The sequence below is a fragment of the Ranitomeya variabilis genome, chromosome 1 (genome assembly GCF_051348905.1).
Source record: "Ranitomeya variabilis isolate aRanVar5 chromosome 1, aRanVar5.hap1, whole genome shotgun sequence".
Classification (NCBI taxonomy): domain Eukaryota; kingdom Metazoa; phylum Chordata; class Amphibia; order Anura; family Dendrobatidae; genus Ranitomeya; species Ranitomeya variabilis.
The window spans coordinates 1,148,960,340-1,148,973,360 of record NC_135232.1 but is presented as its reverse complement, the minus strand read 5'-3'; the positions used below and the strand labels follow the sequence as shown (position 1 = coordinate 1,148,973,360).

General features: G+C 40.1%; 1 protein-coding gene across 3 annotated transcripts in view; it reads left to right on the top strand.

The window, feature by feature from the left end:
• DYSF (dysferlin) overlaps nucleotides 1-13,021 on the top strand; it is a 441,189-nt gene that overhangs the window by 408,374 nt on the left and 19,794 nt on the right. For all 3 annotated transcript variants that reach the window (XM_077280344.1, XM_077280346.1, XM_077280345.1), the window contains 7 exons: nucleotides 3,881-3,972; nucleotides 4,055-4,225; nucleotides 5,300-5,442; nucleotides 5,538-5,677; nucleotides 8,268-8,356; nucleotides 10,761-10,856; nucleotides 12,290-12,431. In XM_077280344.1, the coding sequence (XP_077136459.1) occupies nucleotides 3,881-3,972; nucleotides 4,055-4,225; nucleotides 5,300-5,442; nucleotides 5,538-5,677; nucleotides 8,268-8,356; nucleotides 10,761-10,856; nucleotides 12,290-12,431 (873 nt within the window). The remainder of the gene's footprint in view (nucleotides 1-3,880; nucleotides 3,973-4,054; nucleotides 4,226-5,299; nucleotides 5,443-5,537; nucleotides 5,678-8,267; nucleotides 8,357-10,760; nucleotides 10,857-12,289; nucleotides 12,432-13,021) is intronic.

Below are 13,021 nucleotides of genomic sequence, written 5' to 3'. Positions count from 1 at the left end.
TTATGTTCTTGTACATAGGAGCAGTATTATAGTAGTTATATTCTTGTACATAGGAGGCAGTATTATAGTAGTTATATTCTTGTACATAGGAGGCAGTATTATAGTAGTTATATTCTTGTACAGAGGAGCAGTATTATAGTAGTTATATTCTTGTACATAGGGGCAGTATTATAGTAGTTATGTTCTTGTACATAGGAGCAGTATTATAGTAGTTATATTCTTGTACATAGGAGGCAGTATTATAGTAGTTATATTCTTGTACATAGGAGGCAGTATTATAGTAGTTATATTCTTGTACAGAGGAGCAGTATTATAGTAGTTATATTCTTGTACATAGGGGCAGTATTATAGTAGTTATGTTCTTGTACATAGGAGCAGTATTATAGTAGTTATATTCTTGTACATAGGAGGCAGTATTATAGTAGTTATATTCTTGTACATAGGAGGCAGTATTATAGTAGTTATATTCTTGTACAGAGGAGCAGTATTATAGTAGTTATATTCTTGTACATAGCAGTGTTATAGTAGTTATATTCTTGTACATAGGGGCAGTATTATAGTAGTTATATTCTTGTACATGGGGCAGTATTATAGTAGTTATATTCTTTTATATAGTGGCAGTATAATAGTAGTTATATTCTTGCACATAGGAGCAGTATTATAGTAGTTATATTCTTGTACATAGGGAGCAGTATTATAGTAGTTATATTCTTGTACATAGGAGCAGTATTATAGTAGTTATATTCTTGTACATAGGAGCAGTATTATAGTAGTTATATTGTTTTACATAGGAGCAGTATTATAGTAGATATATGTATGTACATAGGGGCAGTATTATAGTAGCAATATTCTTGTACATAGGGGCAGTATTATAGTAGTTATATTTTTGTACATAGGGGCAGTATAATAGTAGTTATATTCTTGTACATAGGGGCAGTATTATAGTAGTTATATTCTTGTACATAGGGGCAGTATTATAGTAGTTATATTCTTGTACATAGGAGCAATATTATAGTAGTTATATACTTGTACATAGGAGCAGTATTATAGTAGTTGTATTCTTGTACATAGGAGCAGTATTATAGTAGTTATGTACTTGTACATAGGAGCAGTATTATAGTAGCTATATTCTTGTACATAGGGGGCAGTATTATAATAGTTATATTCTTGTACATAGGAGCAGTATTATAGTACTTATATTCTTGTACATAGGAGCAGTATTATAGTAGTTATATTGTTGTACATAGGGACAGTATTATAGTAGTTATATTCTTATACATAAGAGCAGTATTATAGTAGTTATATTCTTGTACATAGGGGCAGTATTATAGTAGTTATAGTCTTGTACCTAGGGGCAGTATTATGGTAGTTTTATTCTTGTACATAGGGGCAGTATTATAGTAGTTATATTCTTGCACATAGGGGCAGTATTATAGTAGATATATTCTTGTACATAGGGGTAGTATTATAGTAGTTATATTATTGTATATAGGAGCAGTATTATAGTAGTTATATTCTTGTACATAGGGGCAGTATTATAGTAGTTATATTCTTGTACATAGGGGTAGTATTATAGTAGTTATATTATTGTATATAGGAGCAGTATTATAGTAGTTATATTCTTGTACATAGGGGCAGTATTATAGTAGTTATATTTTTGTACATAGGGGCAGTATAATAGTAGTTATATTCTTGTACATAGGGGCAGTATTATAGTAGTTATATTCTTGTACATAGGGACAGTATTATAGTAGTTATATTCTTGTACATAGGAGCAATATTATAGTAGTTATATACTTGTACATAGGAGCAGTATTATAGTAGTTGTATTCTTGTACATAGGAGCAGTATTATAGTAGCTATATTCTTGTACATAGGGGGCAGTATTATAATAGTTATATTCTTGTACATAGGAGCAGTATTATAGTACTTATATTCTTGTAAATAGGAGCAGTATTATAGTAGTTATATTGTTGTACATAGGGACAGTATTATAGTAGATATATTCTTATACATAAGAGCAGTATTATAGTAGTTATATTCTTGTACATAGGGGAGTATTATAGTAGTTATAGTCTTGTACCTAGGGGCAGTATTATGGTAGTTTTATTCTTGTACATAGGGGTGTTATGGAAATATTAGGGTTGGATAAATATATCCCTGTGTGTGCTGTGGCCGCTCCCAATTAGACTGAGTATTTTGAGCGCTCATCAAGAATGGACTGTACACAACTGTGACAGAACAACATTCCATCAATACTGATACTTTATTGTACATACATAGTTTTATATTTTCACATAGAAAGGAGTGGTTAGGGGTTGTCAGGGGTGGTTAGTTAATTATCATATTGTCTAGCTCCTCTGTCATTGGTTATCTAAACATATATGGAATATTGTGATTAATGCTCATATGACTGCAGATTAAGGAACTAAAATGTACCTCTGTATGTAGGACAAAGATGACATTTGATCAGCAGTCACCAAACATCTGACACTCTTCTGCTTTTAGGGGTGGAAAACCCCATATGATCTGTCTGGGTTTATATTAGTTCGTGTCAGCCATTTTAAACCATTGATTATAATGTATATATTTGCTGTGAGCATATAAGTATATATTTGATTATAGAGGAGTATACATGCAAGTGAGATCTACATGATATATATATATTTCTATCACAGGGGCAGTATTATAGTAGTTATATTCTTGCACATAGGGGCAGTATTATAGTAGATATATTCTTGTACATAGGGGTAGTATTATAGTAGTTATATTATTGTATATAGGAGCAGTATTATAGTAGTTATATTCTTGTACATAGGGGCAGTATTATAGTAGTTATATTCTTGTACATAGGGGTAGTATTATAGTAGTTATATTATTGTATATAGGAGCAGTATTATAGTAGTTATATTCTTGTACATAGGGGCAGTATTATAGTAGTTATATTCTTGTACATAGGGGTAGTATTATAGTAGTTATATTATTGTATATAGGAGCAGTATTATAGTAGTTATATTCTTGTACATAGGGGCAGTATTATAGTAGTTATATTCTTGTACATAGGGGTAGTATTATAGTAGTTATATTCTTGTACATAGGAGCAGTATTATAGTAGCTATATTCTTGTACATAGGGGCAGTATTATAGTAGTTATATTCTTGTACATAGTGGTAGTATTATAGTAGTTATATTCTTGTACATAGGAGCAGTATTATAGTAGCTATATTCTTGTACATAGGGGCAGTGTTATAGTAGTTATATTCTTGTACATAGGAGCAGTATTATAGTAGTTATATTCTTGTACATAGGGGCAGTATTATAGTAGTTATATTCCTGTACATAGGGGTAGTATTATAGTAGTTATATTCCTGTACATAGGAGCAGTATTATAGTAGTTATATTCTTGTATATAGGGGCAGTATTATAGTAGTTATATTCTTGTACATAGGAGCAGTGTTATAGTAGTTATATTCTTGTACATAGGGGCAGTATTATAGTAGTTATATTCATGTACATAGGGGCAGTATTATAGTAGTTATATTCTTGTACATAGGGGCAGTATTATAGTAGTTATATTCTTGTACATATGGGCAGTATTATAGTAGATATATTCTTGTACATAGGGGCAGCATTATAGTAGTTATATTCTTCTTATTTACAGCACGTTTTACAGTATGTTTTGTAACAGTTTACTTTGCTTCTGTGTAGTTCATTGTTCTCTTATAACTTCTTTTTAACCAGTTGATTCTTTTGCAAAACTTAGATTTAGTCTTTTATTCTTCCCAATTTTTCGAGCCAAAATGAAGCCAAATTTCCTTTAATATTTCTATCTATGAAGCAGCCATCCTGTACTATTTGATATATTTTGGTTCCTTTTCAGTGTGACCCCTATGTGAAGATCTCTGTTGGCAAAAAGTCAAACAACGATCAGGAGAATTACATCCCGTGCACGTTAGAACCTGTTTTTGGAAAGTAAGTTGTGAGCATGTCAGGTTCTGTATACTTTAGGTTTACCGTGTGATTAGTAATTGATTTTGTCTTTTACGTTTCTCAGGATGTTTGAGTTGTCCTGCACTTTGCCATTAGAGAAAGACCTGAAGATCACACTCTACGACCATGACATGCTCTCGAAGGATGAGAAGATTGGAGAGACTGTCATAGACCTGGAGAATCGGTTTCTTTCCAAATACGGGGCTCGATGCGGCCTACCACAAACATATTGCATGTACGTACCCAAAGTATATGTCCATACCTTATCAGGTGGTACACTGTGGCATCTTGTCCCTTCAGATGTAACGTCATAAGTCATGGCTTATGGAGACTTCTAACTATGTAATCTTAAGTCTAAACCATTTCCTGCAGGTATAATCCTCATAGGTTTGATATTCCCCAAATTTATGCTCACCCGGCCCTCACTTGTCCAACTGTACAGCCTCGTTTCCAATGTATATAGTGTCCAGTCCAATTGTCTTCTTCGGTGTGGTCACAAGTGTGGTCCACACTAGGCCACCTTCGGTGTCTTCCAACAACTGGTATCTTTAGCCTTTTTGGAGTGAGTCCAGATTCGACAGTGTGACTGGACATAATATGACAAGTCCTGTCCCTTTTGAATCCATCAAAATAACATCCAACCAACCCACAGTTTGCTGGATTCTTGCAATTCAAATCACAAACATTCAAGTTACGAACAATCTGACGTTCTTCTGAAATTTGAGGTGAATTTGATTCACCTCGAGACGATTCGCTCACAGTTTTCGAGAAGGTCACACACATTCAGCGCTATACACCAAGCACCACGTTGAGGTTTCCATTGGATTCCCTGAATAACTGCATTCCTACAGGATCCTCAGATGGAGCCAATAACTTGAATGAAGCTTCCGGACACTTTCACTTTCACTTTGGACACTCTCTGGCCTCCATCATGGGATGATTCATCGTTTTCAGACAATAACAGAACTTTAAAAGCGGCCAGACTAAGTCCAAAGTGACTGTCGGCTTACTTCAAATGCATGGCTCAGTCTACGCTGTGTTGGGGGTTTCCATCGGATTACAGTTTTTTTCGGCAATTTCGACAGAAACCCTCTGCCTGGACCATATAAGTGTGAGCTGAACCTTATAGATACATTTATGAGAGTATCTATGATGGGTTTATTAGTAGCAGTCCCATCCGGGCCCTGGAGCCAAGGGATTCATGAAAGTTCCTACGTTACATAGGAAGACCCCGGTTTTATGAATGGCTGGGGGCTTCACTGGAGCCAAGATGCCACCTCTGATAAACTTGCTATTTTATTTTGTTCAGCTCTGGACCGAACCAATGGAGGGACCAGCTCCGACCTTCTCAGCTCCTTCACAGGTTGGCCCAACAGCGCAACCACAAACCTCCGGTCCACAAAAACAATAGGATTTCATTCCGGAGTCAAGACTACAGTATTTCTGACCTCGGTGAGTCTGACTACTTCTTCTGATGCCACACGATATCATTGACTCCCAATTAAAGGGACGTCCACTGTACTGATTATGTGTATTCTTTTCGATAGAGGACGTTAAATTTCCTAATCCACATCTCGGCCCCGCCGAGGAACGTCTCGCCCTACACGTTCTGCGGAAACAGTCTCTTGTGTGTGAACACGTGGAGACGAGGTCCCTGTACAGCCCCCTGCAGCCTGATATAGAGCAGGTAAGGGCACTTATCACATGCAGGGAACAGATGGCGTGGACCCTGTGGTAACAGTCACAAAGATCAAAGACCGCGGTCATTTGTCCGCCTGATATCGCGATGGTGAGAGTCGCGGTGAGGAGCTGGAGGCAGGTGCACTGGCTCCACATCTGTAACATTCCCCCGTCCTGTGTATTTTACAAGCATCTGCTCAGATTTATTAGCCTCTCAGAATTTCTAATATTTTCTTCCTCCTTATTACACAATGTTTTCATTCTGTTTTAACCAAGTGAAAAAATTACATAATATAAATTTCAACTCTCAAAGATAATCTCCAGCTGCGGCCTATGGGGGCCAAGGCCGGACACCATTAGGGGCTCTTTCCTAAGGTCAGAGATCATTTCATGGGAAGATGGCTTCTTTGGTTTTGTCATCTTATCATGTCCATTATGGCACTATTGTATTATTCTCCAGAGCTGCAATCATAGTTAAGAAGACCATAGAGATAAAATCTTATAGTTCACACTGCTTGTTTGGTGAGACTTACATTCTGGCAAAAATCGTCATCAGTAAACTGATGTGGGAAAAATATGAGCTATCTCTGTGAGAGAGCTAACTGACAGGGAATCCACCAGCAGAATAGTGAGTGCAGCTCTGAGGTATAATACAGGATGTAACTCAGGATCAGTAATGTAATGTATGTACACAGTGACTGCACCAGCAGAATAGTGAGTGCAGCTCTGAGGTATAATACAGGATGTAACTCAGGATCAGTAATGTAATGTATGTACACAGTGACTGCATCAGCAGAATAGTGAGTGCAGCTCTGGGGTATAATACAGGATGTAACTCAGGATCAGTAATGTAATGTATGTACACAATGACTGCACCAGCAGAATAGTGAGTGCAGCTCTGGGGTATAATACAGGCTGTAACTCAGGATCAGTAATGTAATGTATGTACACAGTGACTGCACCAGCAGAATAGTGAGTGCAGCTCTGGTGTATAATACAGGATGTAACTCAGGATCAGTAATGTAATGTATGTACACAGTGACTGCACCAGCAGAATAGTGAGTGCAGCTCTGGAATATAATGCAGGATATAACTCAGGATCAGTAATGTAATGTATGTACACAGTGACTGCACCAGCAGAATAGTGAGTGCAGCTCTGGAGTATAATACAGGAGGTAACTCAGGATCAGTAATGTAATGTATGTACACAGTGACTGCACCAGCAGAATAGTGAGTGCAGCTCTGGAGTATAATACAGGATGTAACTCAGGATCAGTAATGTAATATATGTACACAGTGACTGCACCAGCAGAATAGTGAGTGCAGCTCTGGGGTATAATACAGGATGTAACTCAGGATCAGTAATGTAATGTATGTACACAGTGACTGCACCAGCAGAATAGTGAGTGCAGCTCTGGGGTATAATACAGGATGTAACTCAGGATCAGTAATGTAATGTATGTACACAGTGACTGCACCTGCAGAATAGTGAGTGCAGCTCTGGAGTATAATACAGGATGTAACTAAGGATCAGTAATGTAATGTATGTACACAGTGACTGCACCAGCAGAATAGTGAGTGCAGCTCTGGGGTATAATACAGGATGTAACTCAGGATCAGTAATGTAATGTATGTACACAGTGACTGCACCTGCAGAATAGTGAGTGCAGCTCTGGAGTATAATACAGGATGTAACTCAGGATCAGTAATGTAATGTATGTATACAGCGACTGCATCAGCAGAATAGTGAGTGCAGCTCTGGGGTATATTAGAGGATGTAAGTCAGGATCAGTAATGTAATGTATGTACACAGTGACTGCACCAGCAGAATAGTGAGTGCAGCTCTGGGGTATAATACAGGATGTAACTCAGGATCAGTAATGTAATGTATGTATACAGTGACTGCATCAGCAGAATAGTGAGTGCAGCTCTGGAGTATAATACAGGATGTAACTCAGGATCAGTAATGTAATGTATGTATACAGCGACTGCATCAGCAGAATAGTGAGTGCAGCTCTGGGGTATAATACAGGAGGTAACTCAGGATCAGTAATGTAATGTATGTACACAGTGACTGCACCTGCAGAATAGTGAGTGCAGCTCTGGAGTATAATACAGGATGTAACTAAGGATCAGTAATGTAATGTATGTACACAGTGACTGCACCAGCAGAATAGTGAGTGCAGCTCTGTGGTATAATACAGGATGTAACTCAGGATCAGTAATGTAATGTATGTATACAGCGACTGCATCAGCAGAATAGTGAGTGCAGCTCTGGGGTATATTAGAGGATGTAAGTCAGGATCAGTAATGTAATGTAAGTACACAGTGACTGCACCAGCAGAATAGTGAGTGCAGCTCTGGGGTATAATACAGGATGTAACTCACGATCAGTAATGTAATGTATGTACACAGTGACTGCACCAGCAGAATAGTGAGTGCAGCTCTGGGGTATAATACAGGAGGTAACTCAGGATCAGTAATGTAATGTGTTCCCCTATTCTGATACGTTGTGTGATTTAGCTCCACATTACATCTGTTGATATATTCATTGCCTTTTACCCATTTTCTGTATCATATCTTCGTTGCCTTTGCAGGGAAAGCTGCAGATGTGGGTGGACTTATTTCCCAAGTCTTTTGGACCCCCGGGCCCGCCATTTAATATAACGCCCAGAAAAGCAAAGCGGTAAGACTTAAGTGTGACAGGCGGCAGCATTGGGAATTATGTGTGGTGGAGCAAACCCTGCTACATCGTAGAAACCCTCCTGTATAAGTGTGAACAAGGCTTGATAACAATACACAGAAACATTGGAATTAATAATTCGTAGAGTAATGTGGATATGACCCGGGGTAGATATTCGTCCACTTTTTTAGGGTAGGGCAGGAATGAACTATCCGGGGTGACATCTGACCGCCGCGCTCTCTCAGGGCTCAGAAGGATGAATCCCGCTGCACATGTGGCTCCTTTCTTTACTAGGTGTTCGTATGACCGGATAGATTTGTTTTTTGCTATTGACGAGGGTTTTGACTGCAGATAGGAATACTCATTGACTCCTGGGCTCAGATAGGATCCAGCTGAGATGATTTTATAAGTTTGGCCAAAATATAAGGAGATAGCGAAGAATCGTGGGAGAATGACTCTGCAGAAGCGGTGGGAACCATATGAGGACGTTGCTCAATCAATGTAATATGTAACCGCCTTGTAACACACCGTGCGTCATGTTCAGCCTCATCCATTGCAGGTGCCACTGTCTTTTCATGGATATGGTAACCAGCTGTCTTCAGAGGGGTCGGATGTGAAAGCTGAGGTCTATGCAGAGTACATGGACTCTCTGTAACCTAGTCCTCGGTCATACCCTCTGTAAAATACCTCTCCAGTGATCCGAGCCGTCAATCCAATCACCCCCATTATAGATTAGTTTTATTAGCAAAATGTACAAACTTTCTGCTTTTTGCCATAAACTAATGAGTCAAAATCGATGTGTAAAGTTCAACACAACTAATATAACAAATTCATCACAAAATGCCCCTTTTACTGACTGTTGCAGTCTCAGAATTATTCCTTCATAACCAGTTTCTTAATGTTAGAGCCTCTCTGGCTGTTATGACTTGCTGCCCCTGTGGCTGTTGTGACCTGCTAAAGACATAATACATAGCTAGAAACCAGTTTTTGTTACTAGAAGAGATCATAAGCTCGGACAAACAAGGAATAGGACACAAAAAGATGCAAAGGCATAAAAATGTTTCTAGGAATACAGTTGGAAGCACAGGTCACAGTGGAACACGGACTACACTACGTGGGTGTGGTGAGAATAGGACGCTATCATCGGCAGCCACCAGATCCGTGAGGATGCAGATGATTAAAGACCCCTCCAGTGACTGTAAAAGGCCTGCAACGATATTTGGTGGTAACAGACACCGAGTTTCTGTTTGTACAGTAAGGCACATACTAAATGCTGATGGTTTCCCTAAAGCACAAGAAAAGTTGGCTCTGATAAGTTTTAGGATTCAGTTTTGTGGAGCAATGAAACCAAACAGGAACTTTTTGGGCCAATAGTATGTCTGGTGGAGCAAGATTGAAGCATCTGCTGTAAACAACACCATCCCAGCAGTGAAGGATGGTGGTGGCCCAGTGATTTCTAGACTAAAGCTTGGTGGCACATTTGTGATGCCTACTGTGAAGCATGGAGGTGTATAGGTGATGCCTACATTAAAGCATGGTAGTGACCCAGTGATTACTACAGTGGATCATGTTGGTGTCTCTGTGATTCCTCAGTGAAGCATGGTAGTGCCTCTGTGATGAATACAGTGAAACATGGCAGTGGATCATGATGCCTACTGTTAAACATGGTGGTGGACCAGTGATGTCAACAGTGAAGGACAACTGTTAATCAAGGATGCCTCCTGTGAATTATAGTGGTGTAGTGGTAATGCCTACAGTGAAGCATGGTGGTGTTCCAGTGATTCCTACAGTGAAGCATGATAGTTTCCTGGTGATTCCTACAGTATCGCATGGTGGTAGCTTGGCGATTGCTACAATGAAACATGCTGGAGGCCTGGTGATTTCTACAGTGAAGCATGCTGGAGGCTCTGTGATTCCTACAGTGAAGAATGCTGGAGGCCTGGTGATTCCTACAGTGAAGCATGCTGGAGTCCTGGAATAGCTGTGTAATCCTTTGTGAAAGTTTCTCTAACTCTTAATAAAATGAGCACTTTATTTGTGCAGCAATGGCTAGACTGATAAAATGCTCAGCTTATCATCGGGATTATACATCCTGTCTGACATGGATTGTCTATGCAAGTACACTAGTCTCATCGGGTCTAGGAGATCTATTTAGTAATCTATATGTTTTGTATTGTGATATCTGATAACAAATCTACTTTAGAAAACTCTTTTTTTTTTTTTTTCGCTCAGTGGAACTTTTAAAACACCTGTCTCCTTCTGGGGTGAACTGTAGGCCTTATGAAATGATGCATCCATACTGAGCGCTTTGTGACCGCCGCAGTCTAGTCTGGCGGTTTGGGAGTTTCTGGGCCATTTTTCTACATTTTGTCCATCAGTCTTTCCTATTAATCTCTCTTCCCCTCAGGTTCTTCTTGCGTTGCATCATATGGAACACGAAAGACGTTATCCTGGATGATGTCAGCGTCACTGGAGAGAAGATGAGTGACATTTATGTGAAGAGGTGAGGAGCCCGTGTGGTCATCAAGCAGGGCCCGTCATCAGAACCACGATGTGACCACCCTTCAGTCCTGTGTCTGAATGTTCGGCTGCAGCTCAGTCCCATTCAGTCTTTTAGCTTTGGAGAATCTCTCTGAACCCACGCGAGGTCCATGGATTGTGAGCTGGTCTCCTTCCAAATAAATGGGGGCTTTGAGGGGGTCAAAAATGCAACTTATGGACACTAAAAATCCCTGCACCATAAGGGGCAGATATCGCTCAGATACATAAAAAAGTATTTGCCCCCCTTGGATTCCCCTAGTCGTCATACAAGCCTTGCAGCACAGTTATTATAGACATTTCCTGCCTGTCTCACAGCAAAACTTTGTGACTTCACACAAAAGGATTGTATGACTGGAAATGCAACACCATGACCCCAAATTCTGCCAACATTTGTGCACAACTTTCTGAGATAAAGTTCGGGTGGCGTTTATTAGGTATGGGCACTTCACGTCACCAACCGAACACCAGAAATATTCAAATCACCAGAATATAAAATTTAGTTTTCTCCTCTCTAGTCATGGGCCTGACTTAACGGGGGCATGATCTTGGGGGCATATATCTGCACGTTGCAAATCCGATTATTCCATACAACAATTTATAAAAGGTTTACATAAAGGGAATCTGCTGCAGGTTTTTGCTATGTAATCTGAGAACAGCATAATGTAGCACTTACTAGGCTGTGTGTTGCCGTTCCTATTAAATCAGAGTTTTATCAGCAGGAGATTATCACTAGTGGACTAATTGTCTTGTGTCACCTAGTCCGTTGCTCTTTGTAACCCCTCCTCCCTGATGGACCAATCAGTGGTGTGGGCGGGGTTATACAGAGCTCAGCATTCTGAGCCCAATTAGATTTGCAGCAGAGAAAACTGTAATTGTATCACAACGGCTGCACCCAGTAAACTAAGGGGTACATCCTCGGAATCATGGTCTCTGTCTCTACATCATGCTGCTCTCAGATGGGGTAGCAGAAACTTGGTGATACAGTCCCTTTAAGGGGCACAATCTCCTTTCTAGATTTGCTCCTGCATGACATAGAGGTTTGTTTTCTCCGTGGATTGTATCGAGCGGCAGACAACCCTCCTGCACATTCCCCAACTTTACTCCATTTCAGGGTTTTCCGATGCCCACAACAGTAGCAGGAGAGCTGGCAGAATGAAATGAGACGGGGGCAACCTCCGGTGGAGGGGCGTAGGTCTCTCCGCACACTCCGGCTTTGAACTCCGCACATATTGAACTGGTTTATATAACGTTCCATACACATTCTCCCCGGTATAGGTGCTGCCCGTCCAGATCTCACATGAAAGTAATGCCTTTGTTCCAATGACATGTTGTGTGTGTTATACAAATATACTTCCTCGGGAGGTAAACGCGGCTGTCCTGTTCTCCTTCTCCTAGCTGGCTGATCGGCCACGAAGAAAATAAACAGAAAACAGATGTGCACTACAGGTCTATGGGAGGCGAAGGGAATTTTAACTGGCGCTTCGTGTTCCCGTTTGATTATCTTCCCGCGGAGCAGGTCTGCTCAGTGTCTAAGAAGGTAAGAGCGGCCCAGAAACATGCCGAGCACAAAGCCTGGCTGTCTGGCCGGACCGTGGAGCTCTTTCTATGAGAGAGAATCATCGTGGTGGAGCCACGGGGGATGCTAAATACATTTATGGGGCCTCCTGTTGACTACATCGTAGTGAGATCGTGGTCATCACTTTGCCTTGAAATATTATTGCAGTGATGAAGTTCCCGTGATCTGTTGATTCGGGATCGGAATAAGACAATTTGGTTTTGGGCTATAATTTTGTTCTCTACCTGATGGAAAATATCACTAGTGCCACTTATAGATGGTAGTTTCTCCGTAAACCAGAGCCTAACCCCGTAAGGAGACTTTCTATATGGCCAGGGTCATGAGACAAACCCAGAACCCATCTACAGACAGCTGTTGTGGGGCTTTTAGTGGAAGAGATGGCCTTAACGTTACCACTCCGTAAGGGCAATGGCTAAGAGTCTTATTGGCAAATCTCCTTAGGAAAAGTACATAGAATTGCTAACAATCCAGAACTTTAACCAATAAATACAAGAAGATAGTATAGATGACACCAGTGCCATCTGAAAGGTAAAGACCCTATAAGCAAAAGT